Raw genomic sequence first — 13,663 nt, 5'->3', positions numbered from 1 at the left:
ATAACTCACACCTGTGATAACCCACACCTGCGATAACTCACACCTGCGATAACCCACACCTGCGATAACCCACACCTGCGATAACCCACACCTGCGATAACCCACACCTGCGATAACCCACACCTGCGATAACCCACACCTGCGATAACCCACACCTGCGATGACCCACACCTGCGATGACCCACACCTGCGATAACCCACACCTGCGATGACCCACACCTGCGATAACCCACACCTGCGATGACCCACACCTGCGATAACCCACACCTGCGATGACCCACACCTGTGATAACCCACACCTGCGATGACCCACACCTGTGATGACCCGCGGCTGATAACGTTGCTCCTTTGTCTTGCAGATTCTCTGCGACCAAGCCCAGCGGTCTGTCAGGATGCAGCTGCACAACTTTGTGAAAGAGTAAGTCTGCCCGCGGCCGCCTCTCCTGCCGCTCGCTGCCGCAGGTAACGAGACCACGGTGCCGGCCCAACATCTGCCCACGGTGATGCCCAACATCTGCATCAGCAGCGCTGCCGGTCTGCTTTACAGTCTGGAATGGCAGAAGGGAAAATAGGAAATGGTGGTGGTGTGTGTTACAACCCAGGCACCCCACCCTAGTCCGCTCTACGGCCATCCCCCCTGTCTAGTTTAGTCTAGCTCAGAGATACAGCGCAGAAACAGGCCCCTATGGCAACCCCATGTCCACTCTTCTTCTGTCATATGTCTTTTAGACCTGCAGCTCCGTTGAGGTGAGCCAGGCCAACGTGTCATCGTCCACATCAATCAGATCTCATTCACCATTCGGTGGCCGGTGTTTGGGGCAGCTGGTGACGATGTGCTCCGCTGTCTGTGTTGGGTCCCCCACACCCGCAGGAGGCGCTCCCTGTCCACGAGGCCCCACCTCCTCATCGCCACTCCATAATCCGCAATGGAGGTTTGTCCTCCTCAATGGGGTGGAGGTGAATGGGGCAGAGGCCTAGCTTATGGGGGGAACCGTTCAGAAGCCTGATAACAGAGGGGAAGAGGCTGCCCCCCGAGTCTGGTGGTGCGAGCTTTCAAGCTTCCGTACCTTCTGTCGGAGGGGAGCAGGGGGAGAAGAAGGAATGACCGGGGTGTGGGACAAGCCCTTTGATTCTGTCGGCTGTTTTTCCAAGGCAGAGTGGAGTGTGGATGGTCGGTGTCAACGGTATGAATTCTGGTCTGTGTGACGGTCAGGGCTGTAACTCTGCACATTTCTTGCGGTCTTGGGCAGAGATGTCCCCAGACCAAGCCGTGATGCAACACGACAGTAGACACAAAATGCTGGAGTAACTCAGCGGGTGAGGCAGCATCTATGGAGAGAAGGAATGGGCGACGTTTCAGGACGAGTCCCTTTGGGACTCGACCCGAAACGTCGCCCATTCCTTCTCTCCATAGACAATAGACAATAGGTGCAGGAGTAGGCCATTTGGCCCTTCAAGCCAGCACCACCATTCAATGTGATCATGGCTGATCATCCCCAATCAGTACCCCATTCCTGCCTTCTCCCCATATCCCCTGACTCCTCTATTTTTAAGAGGCCTATCTAGCTCTCTCTTGAAAGCATCCAGAGAACCTGCCTCCACCGCCCCCCAAGGCAGAGAATTCCACAGACTCACCGCTCTCTGTGAGAAAAAATGTTTCCTCGACTCCGTTCTAAATGGCTTACTCCTTATTCTTAAACTGTGTGGCCCCTGGTTCTGGACTCCCCCCCCCCAACATCGGGAACATGATGTTTCCTGCCTCTAGCGTGTCCGATCCCTTAACAATCTTATATGTTTCAATGAGATATCCTCTCATCCTTCTAAACTCCAGAGTGTACAAGCCCAGCTGCTCCATTCTCTCAGCGTGGAGTTTAGAAGTTTAGATGCTGCCTCACCTGTTGAGTAACTCCTGCATATTGTGTTTACCTTCGATTTTACCAGCATCTGCAGTTCTTTCTTATACATGCAACCCAAGAGTGTGGTTTCTAAGGTGCATCTGTAGAAGTTGGTGAGAGTCATTGTAGACATGCAACAAGAGTCAAGAGTCAAGTCAAGAGAGTTATTGTCATGGTCCCTGTATAGGACAATGAAATTCTTGCTTTGCTTCAGCACAACAGAACATAGTAGGCATTGACTACAGAACAGATCAGTGTGTCCATATACCATTATATACGTAAATACACACATGAATAAATAAACTGATAAAGTGCAAATAACAGATAATGGGTTATTAATGTTCAGAGTTTTGTCCGAGCCAAGTTTAATAGCCTGATGGCTGTGGGGAAGTAGCTATTCCTGAACCTGGTTGTTGCAGTCTTCAGGCTCCTGTACCTTCTACCTGAAGGTAGCAGGGAGATGAGTGTGTGGCCAGGATGGTGTGGGTCTTTGATGATACTGCCAGCCTTTTTGAGGCAGCGACTGCGATAGATCCCCTCGATGGAAGGGAGGTCAGAGCCGATGATGGACTGGGCAGTGTTTACTACTTTTTGTCGTTTTTTCCGCTCCTGGGTGCTCAAATTGCCGAACCAAGCCACGATGCAACCGGTCAGCATGCTCTCTACTGTGCACCTGTAGATGTTTGAGAGCGAGAGAGAACAGATGGGTGTCAGATGAGAGAAGGGGGGGGGGGGGAGCAAAATAAAGCTCGAGGGGGGGGATGTAGGTGGAAGGGGCCAGGGCAGAGGGGATACGAAGAGTCTGTCTGGGAGAACAATCTGAGCAAAGATTGTAAGCAGGTGCGCAGGATAGCGGAACACTGCAGGAACCCTGACATGATGAGAGCATCGCTGCTGGGGCCAGATCACAGGAGGAGGAAAGATGGAAACAAAATTAGCACATCATCAGGTGTTGGCCCTGACACTTTGTGTAACCACGGGCAACAAGCTTCACAGAATCTTTCTGTGTGTGTGTGTGTGTGGTGCGGATGAGGTATGTGGTTCCCGAGGCACCACCTTGCCAGACGAGATATTTCTTAAAGGAAACGCGAGGAGCCCTCGATCAGTGCGGGGTTACGGGGAGAAGGCGGGAGAATGGTGTTGAGGGGGAAGTATAGATCCTCCGTGATCGAACGGCGGGGTAGACTTGATGGGCCGACTGGCCCGATTCTGAGACAGCCATCCCAATGACCCTTGATAACAGCGAGTAGCCGGCAGTGTCGACATTAACAGGTACAAACCCCACGCTGAGACAATAATTGGACAGACTATTTTGAGATGAATACGTGCGGCGATGTCAGTGGAGGGAACATTGCCTCAGAGGGTGTGTGAGTTGCATCGTGCAGTATCATCGGCTATTGTTGTGGGGGACATAGTCAATGACGCAGGTTAGGTTAGACCCATCCTTTTTCCCCAGAGGTGCTGCCTGACCCGCTGAGTGACTCCAGCACTTTGTCCCTCTCTTCAGGTTGGAATAAAACCTGCATTTATCTGTCACCCTTCATCGCCTAACATACTTTCGAACAACTGAAATAGCTCTCACCTTGTTGCAATGAAGCACTGCAGATAATCTGTGTTCAGAAAGTTGTTACATTGATGAGAGTGTGTGTTAGTCACGTAGGTTGTGGAATAACTTCCCAGCCAGAACCCCAGGCATAATTGATCAGTTGAAAGGTTCAGTAAGGAAACGCTGCGACCATCGATCTCGCATTCACACGAACATGGAAACAGAAAATAGTTCCAGGACGAGGCCATTCGGCCCTTCGAGCCAGCACCGCCATTCATTGTGATCATGGCCGATCGTCCACAATCAGTAACCCATGCCTGCCTTCTCCCCTTATCCCTTGGTTCCGCTAGCCCCAAGAGCTCTATCTAAAGGGCCTGTCCCATTGTACGAGGTAATTCAAGAGTTCTCCCGAGTTTCCCCTGATTCGAAACTCGGAGATTTACGGTAATAGCCACTCGCCGGTACTCGGGGCTCTCGTGGACATTTTTCAACATGTTGAAAAATCTTCACGAGTCTTCACGAGCTTACCGCGTTTCCCCGAGTACCTGCCGTTAGCGTTACGAGCCGCTAAGAGACGTCCCCGAGCTCCGACGTACCCGCTACGTACATTCTCCGTGCTTACCACGAGTTTGAGGTTTTTTTTAAACTCGGGAGAGCTCTTGAATTAGCTCGTACAGTGGGACAGGCCCATAACTTTTAAATTCATCCGGTGAACTGGCCTCCACTGCCTTCTGTGGCAGAGAATTCACTAGTTCTATGTTTCCCACTTTATATAGTTTCCGACATTGCAAACAATGTAACAAACAGCCTTTAGTGTTTTTAGCTTTGCTGTGTGAAAAAAAAACATTTTTAGCTGTTAAAGAGAACGATGTATTTGAAAACAACTCATTGTATCACGGAATGACCGCGAGGTGGTTTGAGTAAATCCCTTACTCGGTTAAAGTGGACAATCGGCAATAATGGACACCACTCCCTCCCCCCTTTGGTCCATTGCAAGGAGGGACTACTGTACGGTGGGTTTAGCCGAGTATGTACATCCGAGTGTGAATAGTCAAATGACCAGGATTATTAGACTGAACAGTGGATCTTAGTTTAGTTTAGAGATACAGCACAGAACTAGGCCCTTCGGCCCACACCTACCGGCAATCCCCGCACATTAACACTACCCTACACGCACTTTACATTTATACCAAGGCAATTAACCTACAAAACCTGTGCGTCTTTGGAGTGTGGAAGGAAACCAGAGATCTTGGAGAAAACCGGCGCAGGTCACAGATGAACATGCAAACTCCACACAGACAGCACCCACAGGCAGGAATGAACCCGGGCCTCTGGTGCTGTAAGGCAGCAGATCTACCGCTGTGCCACCGTTGATCCCTCAAACAAGGGCTGGGAATCGAAGATAGACACAAAAAGCTGGAGTAACTCAGCGGGACAGGCAGCATCTCTGGAGAGAAGGAATGGGTGACGTTTCGGGTCGAGGCTGGAGGTCTGAAGAAGGGTCTCGACCCGAAACGTCACCCATTCCTTCTCTCCAGAGATGCTGCCTGGCCCGCTGAGTTACTCCAGCTTTTGGTGTCTATCTTCGGTTTAAACCGACGTTTGCAGTTCCTTCCTCCACAGGGAAGCAGAGAGAATGGAAGCCACCGTCAGTCACGGAGAGCACTGCCCACTTGCTTCATTCATGATATCCTTGGAGGAAACGGCTACTGAAGCTTTCCTTGTTGTAACCCAGTAGAATGGGGGCATTGTGAGCCGGCGAGGCTGGCCACACAGGGCCGCTGGTTGGCAGAGAGTTCTCTGGAACACACTGAGAACCCAGACACTCGTGCCAAGATCTCGCTGTGCCCAATACTGGCATGGATCCTGGGCACAGGAATGTCATGACCTTGTATGATGCCATTGCAGCATTGCCTGCTAATAGTTGCAAGTTCCTTCATCCACAAAACCTCACCCAACCACAATGCTTCGTCCTCAAGTTGAGTGTAGTTTATTGTCATATGCACAGGTGCGGTGAGGTGCAGGTGCAGGAGAGGTGCAGGTGCAGTGAGGTTCAGGTGCGGAGAGGTGCAGGTGCAGTGAGGTTCAGGTGCGGAGAGGTGCAGGTGAGGTGCAGGTGCAGGTGAGGTGCAGGTGAGGTGAGGTGCAGGTGAGGTGAGGTGCAGGTGAGGTGGAGGTGAGGTGCAGGTGAGGTGGAGGTGAGGTGCAGGTGAGGTGCAGGTGCAGGTGAGGTTCAGGTGAGTTGCAGGTGCATTGACAGTCTTGCTTGCAGCAACTTCACTGGAAAATTAGATGTGAAGTTTAGTTTTTAGTTTAGAGATACAGCTCGGAAACAGGCCCTTCGGCCCACCGAGTCTGTGCCAACCAGCGATCCCCGCACACTAACATTATCCTACACACGCTAGGGACCATTTAGATTTATACCAAGTCAATTAACCCCCAAACCTGTGCTACTTTGGAGTGTGGGAGGAAACCAGATCACCCGGAGAAAACCCACACAGGTCACGGGGAGAATATACAGACATCGCACAGACAGCACCCGTAGTCAGGATCTTTAATCTCCGCCTTTCTCACCCCATGGACATTGTTGCACCAGGTCCCTTGTGCTTCCAGCTGCTCTCTATCACTGCTCTCACCTCAATCTTCTTGATTTTAAACACCCACCTAACGATGCATCCCCTCGTCAATTAGACTGGACGGGGATTTTATCTGCTTTCCCCCCAACTCATAGAAGCAAAGAACTGCAGATGCTGGTGTTTACCAACAATAGACACAAAGTGCTGGAGTAACTCAGTGGGTCAGGCAGCATCTCTGGAGAAAATGGATGGGTGACGTTTTGGGTCGGGACCCTTCTTGAGTCGAGTTGAGTTAAGTTTATTGTCACGTGTACTGAGGTACAGTGAAAAGCTTTTGTTGCGTGCCAACCAGTCAGCGGAAAGACAATACATGATTACAATCGAGCCGTCCACTGTGGCTGCCAATCTGCGCCTACGGCCCCTCCGACCACCACCAATCACTCACACACATTCACACACATTCACACACAGGCAAAGGTGGGTGAAGTGTCTTGCCCAAGGACACAACGACAGTATGCACTCCAAGCGGGATTCGAACCGGCTACCTTCCGGTTGCCAGCCGAACTCTTAGCCCATTGTGCCATCTGTCGTCCCAAAAGGAATAATGTGGGGGGGCCTCACCCAAAATGTCACCCATCCCCCTTCTCCAGCGATTGAATGGCAGAGTAGACTTGATGGGCCAAATGGCCTAATTCTACTCCTATAACGTATGAGATGCTGCCTGACCCACTGAGTTACTCCAACATTTTGTGTCTATCTTCTCCCAGATCAGCCTTGTCTGTGATTATATCTAAAATCAAATTCATCTTCCTGCACCTTGGGAGAGAAATGTGGCTTCCTCCTCTAAGCTTGTAGCTCACAAGATCATAAGTGATGGGAGCAGAATTAGGCCGTTCGGCCCATCAAGCCTACTCTGCCATTCAGTCATGGCTGACCTATCTCTCCCTCCTAACCCCATTCCCCTGCCTTCTCCCCGTCACCCCTGACACCCAGACTGATCAAGAACGGTGTCACCCTACCTCGGTCATGGTGGCTGCCTTACAGCGAACGCAGCGCCGGAGACCCTGGTTCGATCCCGACTACGGGCGCTGTCTGTACGGAGTTTGTACATTCTCCCCGTCACCTTCGTGGGTTTTCTCCGAGATCTTCGGTTTCCCCCCCCACACTCCAAAGACGTGCCTGACATTGGGTTGGTAAATGTAAAAATTGTCCCTTGTGTGTGTGGGACAGTGTTAATGGTCGGCGCCGACTCGGTGGGCCAAAGGGCCTGTTTCCGCAATGCATCTCTAAACTAAAAACTAAACTCTAATCAAGACGCTGGTGTCGTCCGCTGGGCGGGTGGGCGGGTGGGCTGCTGGGGGTCAGGCCCATCTTTGTCAGCTCTCAGCTGGAGTAACACAGTGCTTGTTATTCACTTTGACGCAGGGATGTTCGGAAGTTCAAGGAGACCAAGAAGCATTTTGATAAAGTGCGTGAGGACATGGACCTGGCGTTGATCAAGAACGCCCAGGCCACCCGCAACAAGGCTCACGAGGTGGAGGAGGCGACAGGAACGCTCATCATGACCCGCAAATGCTTCAGGCACCTGGCCCTCGACTACGTCCTCCAGGTAGGGCCCTTTTTATTATGAAACTACTTTTATTCAAAAAATAAAAATAAACATAGAGTATTAACACAATCAAAGACTGCCTATGCTGACAGTTTACAAACAAATGATCGTCAAATTAATAACGTCAACTGGATCCACGAAATGGCCGTTGAAGGTCGAGTGTTCCGTTTATCAACAAAACACTCGACCTTCAACGGCGACCAGTATTCATGGAAAGCCTCCAAAGTCCCCATGGACACCACGTGTTCCTTTTCTAGGGACACGCGAGCTCGGACGTAACCCCGGAAAAGGGGCAGGCAGGCAACCGGTGTGTGGCCATCGACTGCCCGCTGCCTGGACCCGCGAATGGCCATCTTGGCCAGGCCCAGGAGCAGACCGACAGGGAGACCCACTCCTCCCTCCCATCCTTCCCCCCTCTGCACCGGGCGCCCATAAATTAATAGTGTTGGACTAAAATGTAGCAGGCCCTGGGGAAGGAGCGGGCGGCACTGCCTTGTACCCACAAAAACATGGAATCCTAGAAAATAGGTGCAGGAGTAGGCCATTCGGCCCTTCGAGCCAGAACCACCATTCAATATGATCCTGGCTGATCATCCAAGATCAGTACTCCGTTCCTGCTTTTCTCCCCAAATCCCGTGATTCCTTTAGCCCCAAGAACTAAATCTAAAGGGCCGGTCCCACCAGCAGGCGCCTGCATGCGGGAAGCGCGACCTAACGTGGGCCGCGGGGCCGGTCCCACTTCGATCGCCGGAGCCGTATGGAGTTGTGCGGAGCTGGTCCCGACATCGCGTGGGGCTCCGAAAAACTGACGCTGTTCAAAAATTGAGGCCGTACGCATTGAGGCCGTACGCACCGCCTCGATGCCATACGCAGCGTCTTGACGGCGTACGCCTAGCGCGAACTTCCCGCGGACTTCGCTCGAACTTCACGTCAACTCGTACGGGATCACTCGACCCCCGTGCGGCCCCCGCTTCCGGTTTGGTCGCGCTTGCCGCATGCAGGCCCTGAACTCTCCCTTGAAAACATCAACTGGCCTCCACTGCCTTCTGTGGCAGAGAATTCCACTGATTCACAACTCTGGGTGAAAAAGTGTTTCCTCATCTCAGTCCTCTTATTCTTAAACTGTGATCCCTGGTTCTGGACTCCCCCAACATGGGGAGAAAAATTTCCTGCATCTAGCCTGTCCAAACCCTTAAGAATTGTATATGTATCCATGAGATGCCCCCTCATCATCAGAGCTACTTTATGAAAACGCTGCAGATTGTGTTTTCTATGTTGTACCTCAAATCACCACAGGATGGCAGCAATTCTACACATTCACGGTGAAACATTGTACCTTCCCAATAGATTGTAGGCTTACAGCACGGAAACAGGCCCTTGTACCCACCGAGTCCACGCCGACCATCGATCACACATGCACACTAGCTCCATGCTCTTCCACTCCCTGCACACGGGGGGCAATTTACAGAGGCACAATTAACCTGCAAACCCGCGCGTCTTCCGATGTGGGAGGAAATCGGAGGAAACCCACGCGGCCACATACGTGCAAACTCCACACAGACAGCACCCGAGGTCAGGATCGAATCCAGGTCTCTGGCGCTGTTAGGCAGCAGCTCCACCCGCTGCGCCACCGTGCAGCCCTTCAACGGACGTTTTAACGTCGGACATCAGAATATCAGAAATAATATTACAAGCTGAGATATTGTTCCTCTGATGAGGGAGCCTGGCCCCATGTAATAGGGAGAGAAAATCATCCCCATTATCTCTGGCGTCCTTTTGTTTACGACGCATTGATTTTGCGGTAATGGTGACTGCTGGCAGTCGGAGACACTCAATATGGACATCAAAATCCAACAGGCTCCAGGGCCAAACGTGGACACCCCTCAGGTAACAGTAGCCAAGAGGAGGGAGTTGCCTCATTATATTCCCTATCCAGATTCAGAGAATAGAAACTCAACGTCGCCTATTTCCTTCGCTCCATAGATGCTGCTGCACCCGCTGAGTTTCTCCAGCACTTTTGTGTACCTTCACAGTGTTTGGTAAATGGCCCTCAGTCTGTGTCCCATCTAGACTCATACACTTCATCTCTTTCAGATTAATGTCCTTCAAGCAAAGAAGAAATTTGAAATATTAGATGCGGTAAGACTGATGTTATTTGGATCTAATGTTTATGGGATGTCTTCTGTCTTCCTTTATATTCGTAAAATGTTTGTGCCCCTTTAGTGCAAGAATGATCAAGTTCCCATTTTGTCAACATTTGAAATGTCTTCCCTCTTATTTGGTAAACTGGAATCTGTACAATATTTATTAGAAAAGCTTAAGAAATCACTGATTGATTTCACCAGAATGGAATTAAATATAAGGCCCAGCTAGAAATCTCTTCCCCCAGTGAACTGATTTTGTTGACAATCTCCAAAGCTCTGTACAAACTCTCATGGGACCCATAGCACGGCAGCACTGCCTAGAGTCACACTCTGGTTTAGAGATACAGCATGGGAACAGTCCCTTCGGCCCATCGAGCCCACTCCGACCATCGGCCACCCGTACACTAGATCTACTTTATCCCACTTCCGCAGCCTACACACTAGGGGCCATTTGCAGAAGCCAATTAACCTACAAACCCGCACGTCTTTGGAAATGCGGAAGGAAAGACGGAGCGCGCTGAGGAAACTCACGCGGCCACGGTGAGAACCTGCAAACTCCGCACAGACAGCACAGCACCCGAGGTCAGGATCGAACCTGGGTCTCTGGCGCTGTGAGGCAAGGCAGCAGCTCTACCCACTGAGCCACCGTGCGATTCCAAGTGCAATCTCAATGGGACCCCTGTCACTCTGCTAAGTCTTTCCTTTCAAAAGCACTAGAATCCACTCACGTGCTCTATCACACATGCACTCTCCCATGACAGTCAAAACATGTTCTCTGGAACACCCACACTAAAGCGCTCATGAGCCTGGTACCTGGAGGCCTAGTGTGTGTAGTACAAAGTCCCTAGTGTGGGAAGAATAGACATCCACTGTATCATTGCATAAATACTGCCCAGAACCGCTGCCTGTGACTGGGGACCTCTCTGGGACGGTCACCCATGTTATGCAGACTTAGTTGTTACAAATAACATTGAGTGGCAAAGGCTGAGATATGACTTGTCGTTGCTCCAGATGCTGTCGTTCATGCACGCCCAGTACACCTTCTTCCAGCAAGGCTACGACCTGCTTAAAGAGTTGGATCCTTACATGAAAAAGCTGGCCACAGAGGTGAGTGGCCTGATGTTTGTCCATAAGACACAGCGCGGGGAACAGGCCCTTCGGCCCACCGGGCCCATGCTGACTGGTGCCCATGCCAGTGAGATGGGACTGGACGTCTCAGTCTCCTGAGCCTGGGACAAGGGTCCCTCTTCCCAGCCACATCTGTGTGACCATCCAAGGGGAACAATACACCTGAAACGTCACCTATCCTTTTTCTCCAGGTATGCCGCCTGACCCGCTGAGATACTCCAGCACCAGTGGGTTAACATATGATGAGCGTTTGACGGCACTGGGCCTCTACACGCTGGAGTTTAGAACGATGAGGGGCAACCTCATTGAAACTTACCGAATAGTGCATAGAGTGGATGTGGTGAGGATGCTTCCACTAGTGGGAGAGTCTAGGACCAGAGGCCATAGCCCCAGAATAAAAGGATGTTCCTTTAATGAGGAGGAATTTCTTTAGTCAGAGGGTGGTGAATCTGTGGACTTCGTTGCCACAGGTGGCTGTGGAGGCCAAGTCAATAGATATTTTTTAAGGCAGAGATACATAGATTCTTGATTAGTACGGGTGTCAGGGGTTATGGGGAGAAGGCAGGAGAATGGGGTTAGGAGGGAGAGATAGATCAGCCATGATTGATTGGCGGAGTAGACTTGATGGGCCGAATGGCCTAGTTCTACTCCCATCACTCATGAACTTTGAAAACGTTGTGTCTATCTTCAGCACCTCAGATGATATCAGTGACATTGGGGGCACAAGATGTAGGAGAAGGCAACATTAAGACCAGTTTATCCCAACGCACCAGATCCGTCTTCCAACGCGCCACATCGGGGCAACGTGTTAAAAGCTGCGGAGTATTAATGTTGAGCGTAGAAGCGTGTCAGGCCTCCTCTGAGACTCGCACCTCGAGAGTTATCAGTACAGATGTGTCTTGGAAATTAGCACAAAATACCTTGGAGAAATCGTTAATTGCTTAATTAAGGAAACAAAAAACGTGTTTTATTGAAGGTACGAAAAGGATTGTCAGGTTTTTTTTTTGCTAATTGTAACCTATTGCTCCAATCAGAGATGTTAAACATATGTTCACACTTAGGGTCTGCTCGGATGTAAAATTAAACCGGACCTGATCCAACCCAAGTTCAACTCCAGTATAAAGGCTTGTTTTTAATTTCATGCCCAACTGCATTCCCATAAATATAATAATTTAAAACACATCTTTGTCACGTGGAGTGATTCTCACAAAGTGGAAGTGATAGAGTCATAGAGTGATCATCATCGCACTTTGATAACTTATTTAAAAATGAATCCCGATGTTTATTTGACAATAGACAATAGACAATAGGTGCATTTCGGCCCTTCAAGCCAGCACCGCCATTCACTGTGATCATGGATGATCATCCACAATCAGTACCCCGTTCCTGTCCTCTCCCCATATCCCTTGACTCCGCTATCTTCAAGAGCTCTATCTAACTCTCTCTTGAAAGCATCCAGAGAATTGGCCTCCACTGCCTCCTGAGGCAGAGAATTCCACAGATTCACAAACCTCTGTGGGTGAAAATGTTTTCCCTCATCACCGTTCTAAATGGCCGACCCCTTATTCTTAAACTGTGGCCCCTGGTTCTGGACACATGGGGAACATGTTTCCTGCCTCTAGCCTGTCCAATCCCTTAATAATTTTATATGTTTCAATATGAGGTCCACTCATCCTTCTAAATTCCAGAGTGTACAAGCCCAGTCGCTCCAGTCTTTTGGAATCGGTGCAAAGTAATGCTTGCCTTTCTACTTGACAATTCCACGCTAGACTTTGCCAATCCTGCAGAGACATCAGGAAGTGCTGCTGGTGAATTTCAATTTTGTAAATGCCATTATCTCTGGCCTTGTCTGGGTGAATGCATTTTACATCCTAACCTTTGCAGGAAGGGCAGATTGCTGCATTAAATCTCAATAGAAAAAAACACAAGAGGCTCAATAAGTCAGGGAATGTGAGCCTCAGTAATTGGGTTTGCAAGATGATATCTTTCTAATATAATCAATGGGTACATTTAAATGTGCAAAAACGCATCAAATTAAGCTTGATTTTTGTTACTTTGGATATTCAGTGGGCTTTTAGGGCAAAATGCCTCTGATTTCTGCCTGGAGACAGAGAAGTGACAGCCTGGAAACAGGCCCTTCGGCCCAACTTGCCCATACCGGCCCATCTACACTAGTCCCACCTGCCTGTGTTTGCCCTTCACTTTAAACCTAATTCTGCTGGTCCTCGATTCCCCTACTCTGGACAAGAGACAATAGGCAATAGACAATAGACAATAGGTGCAGGAGTAGGCCATTCGGCCCTTCGAGCCAGCACCGCCATTCAATGTGATCATGGCTGATCATCCCCAATCAGTACCCCGTTCCTGCCTTCTCCCCATATCCCCTGACTCCGCTATCTTTAAGAGCCCTATCTAGCTCTCTCTTGAAAGCATCCAGAGAACCTGCCTCCACCGCCCTCTGAGGCAGAGAATTCCACAGACTCACCACTCTCTGTGAGAAAAAGTGTTTCCTCGTCTCCGTTCTAAATGGCTTACCCCTTATTCTTAAACTGTGTGTGGCCCCTGGTTCTGGACTCCCCCCCCCAACATCGGGAACATGTTTCCTGCCTCTAGTGTGTCCAAGCCCTTAACAATCTTATATGTTAGACTTTGTGGGTCTAAACCAAACCAAACTAAACTCTAAACTGTAGAGGAAACCTTTGTATCCCGCCGTGTGTTTGGACTAATGGAGCGTTTGTTTTGTTCCCTTGTTCAGCTGGATCAAC

General features: G+C 50.2%; 1 protein-coding gene across 2 annotated transcripts in view; it reads left to right on the top strand.

Annotated features, from left to right (window-relative positions):
* The window catches only part of acap3 (ArfGAP with coiled-coil, ankyrin repeat and PH domains 3), a 168,339-nt gene that overhangs the window by 90,583 nt on the left and 64,093 nt on the right, over positions 1-13,663 (top strand). For both annotated transcript variants that reach the window (XR_004416567.1, XM_033048279.1), the window contains exons 5-9: positions 360-418; positions 7,443-7,626; positions 9,721-9,765; positions 10,782-10,877; positions 13,654-13,663. The exon at positions 13,654-13,663 is cut by the window's right edge and continues 65 nt beyond it. Coding sequence is in view for 1 of the 2 variants with exons in the window: in XM_033048279.1 (XP_032904170.1) it covers positions 360-418; positions 7,443-7,626; positions 9,721-9,765; positions 10,782-10,877; positions 13,654-13,663 (394 nt within the window). In the remaining variant the exon portion in view is untranslated. The remainder of the gene's footprint in view (positions 1-359; positions 419-7,442; positions 7,627-9,720; positions 9,766-10,781; positions 10,878-13,653) is intronic.

The sequence above is a fragment of the Amblyraja radiata genome, chromosome 31 (genome assembly GCF_010909765.2).
Source record: "Amblyraja radiata isolate CabotCenter1 chromosome 31, sAmbRad1.1.pri, whole genome shotgun sequence".
Classification (NCBI taxonomy): Eukaryota; Metazoa; Chordata; class Chondrichthyes; order Rajiformes; family Rajidae; genus Amblyraja; species Amblyraja radiata.
The sequence above is the reverse complement of the archived record's forward strand: the minus strand, read 5'-3'. Positions and strand labels throughout refer to the sequence as shown.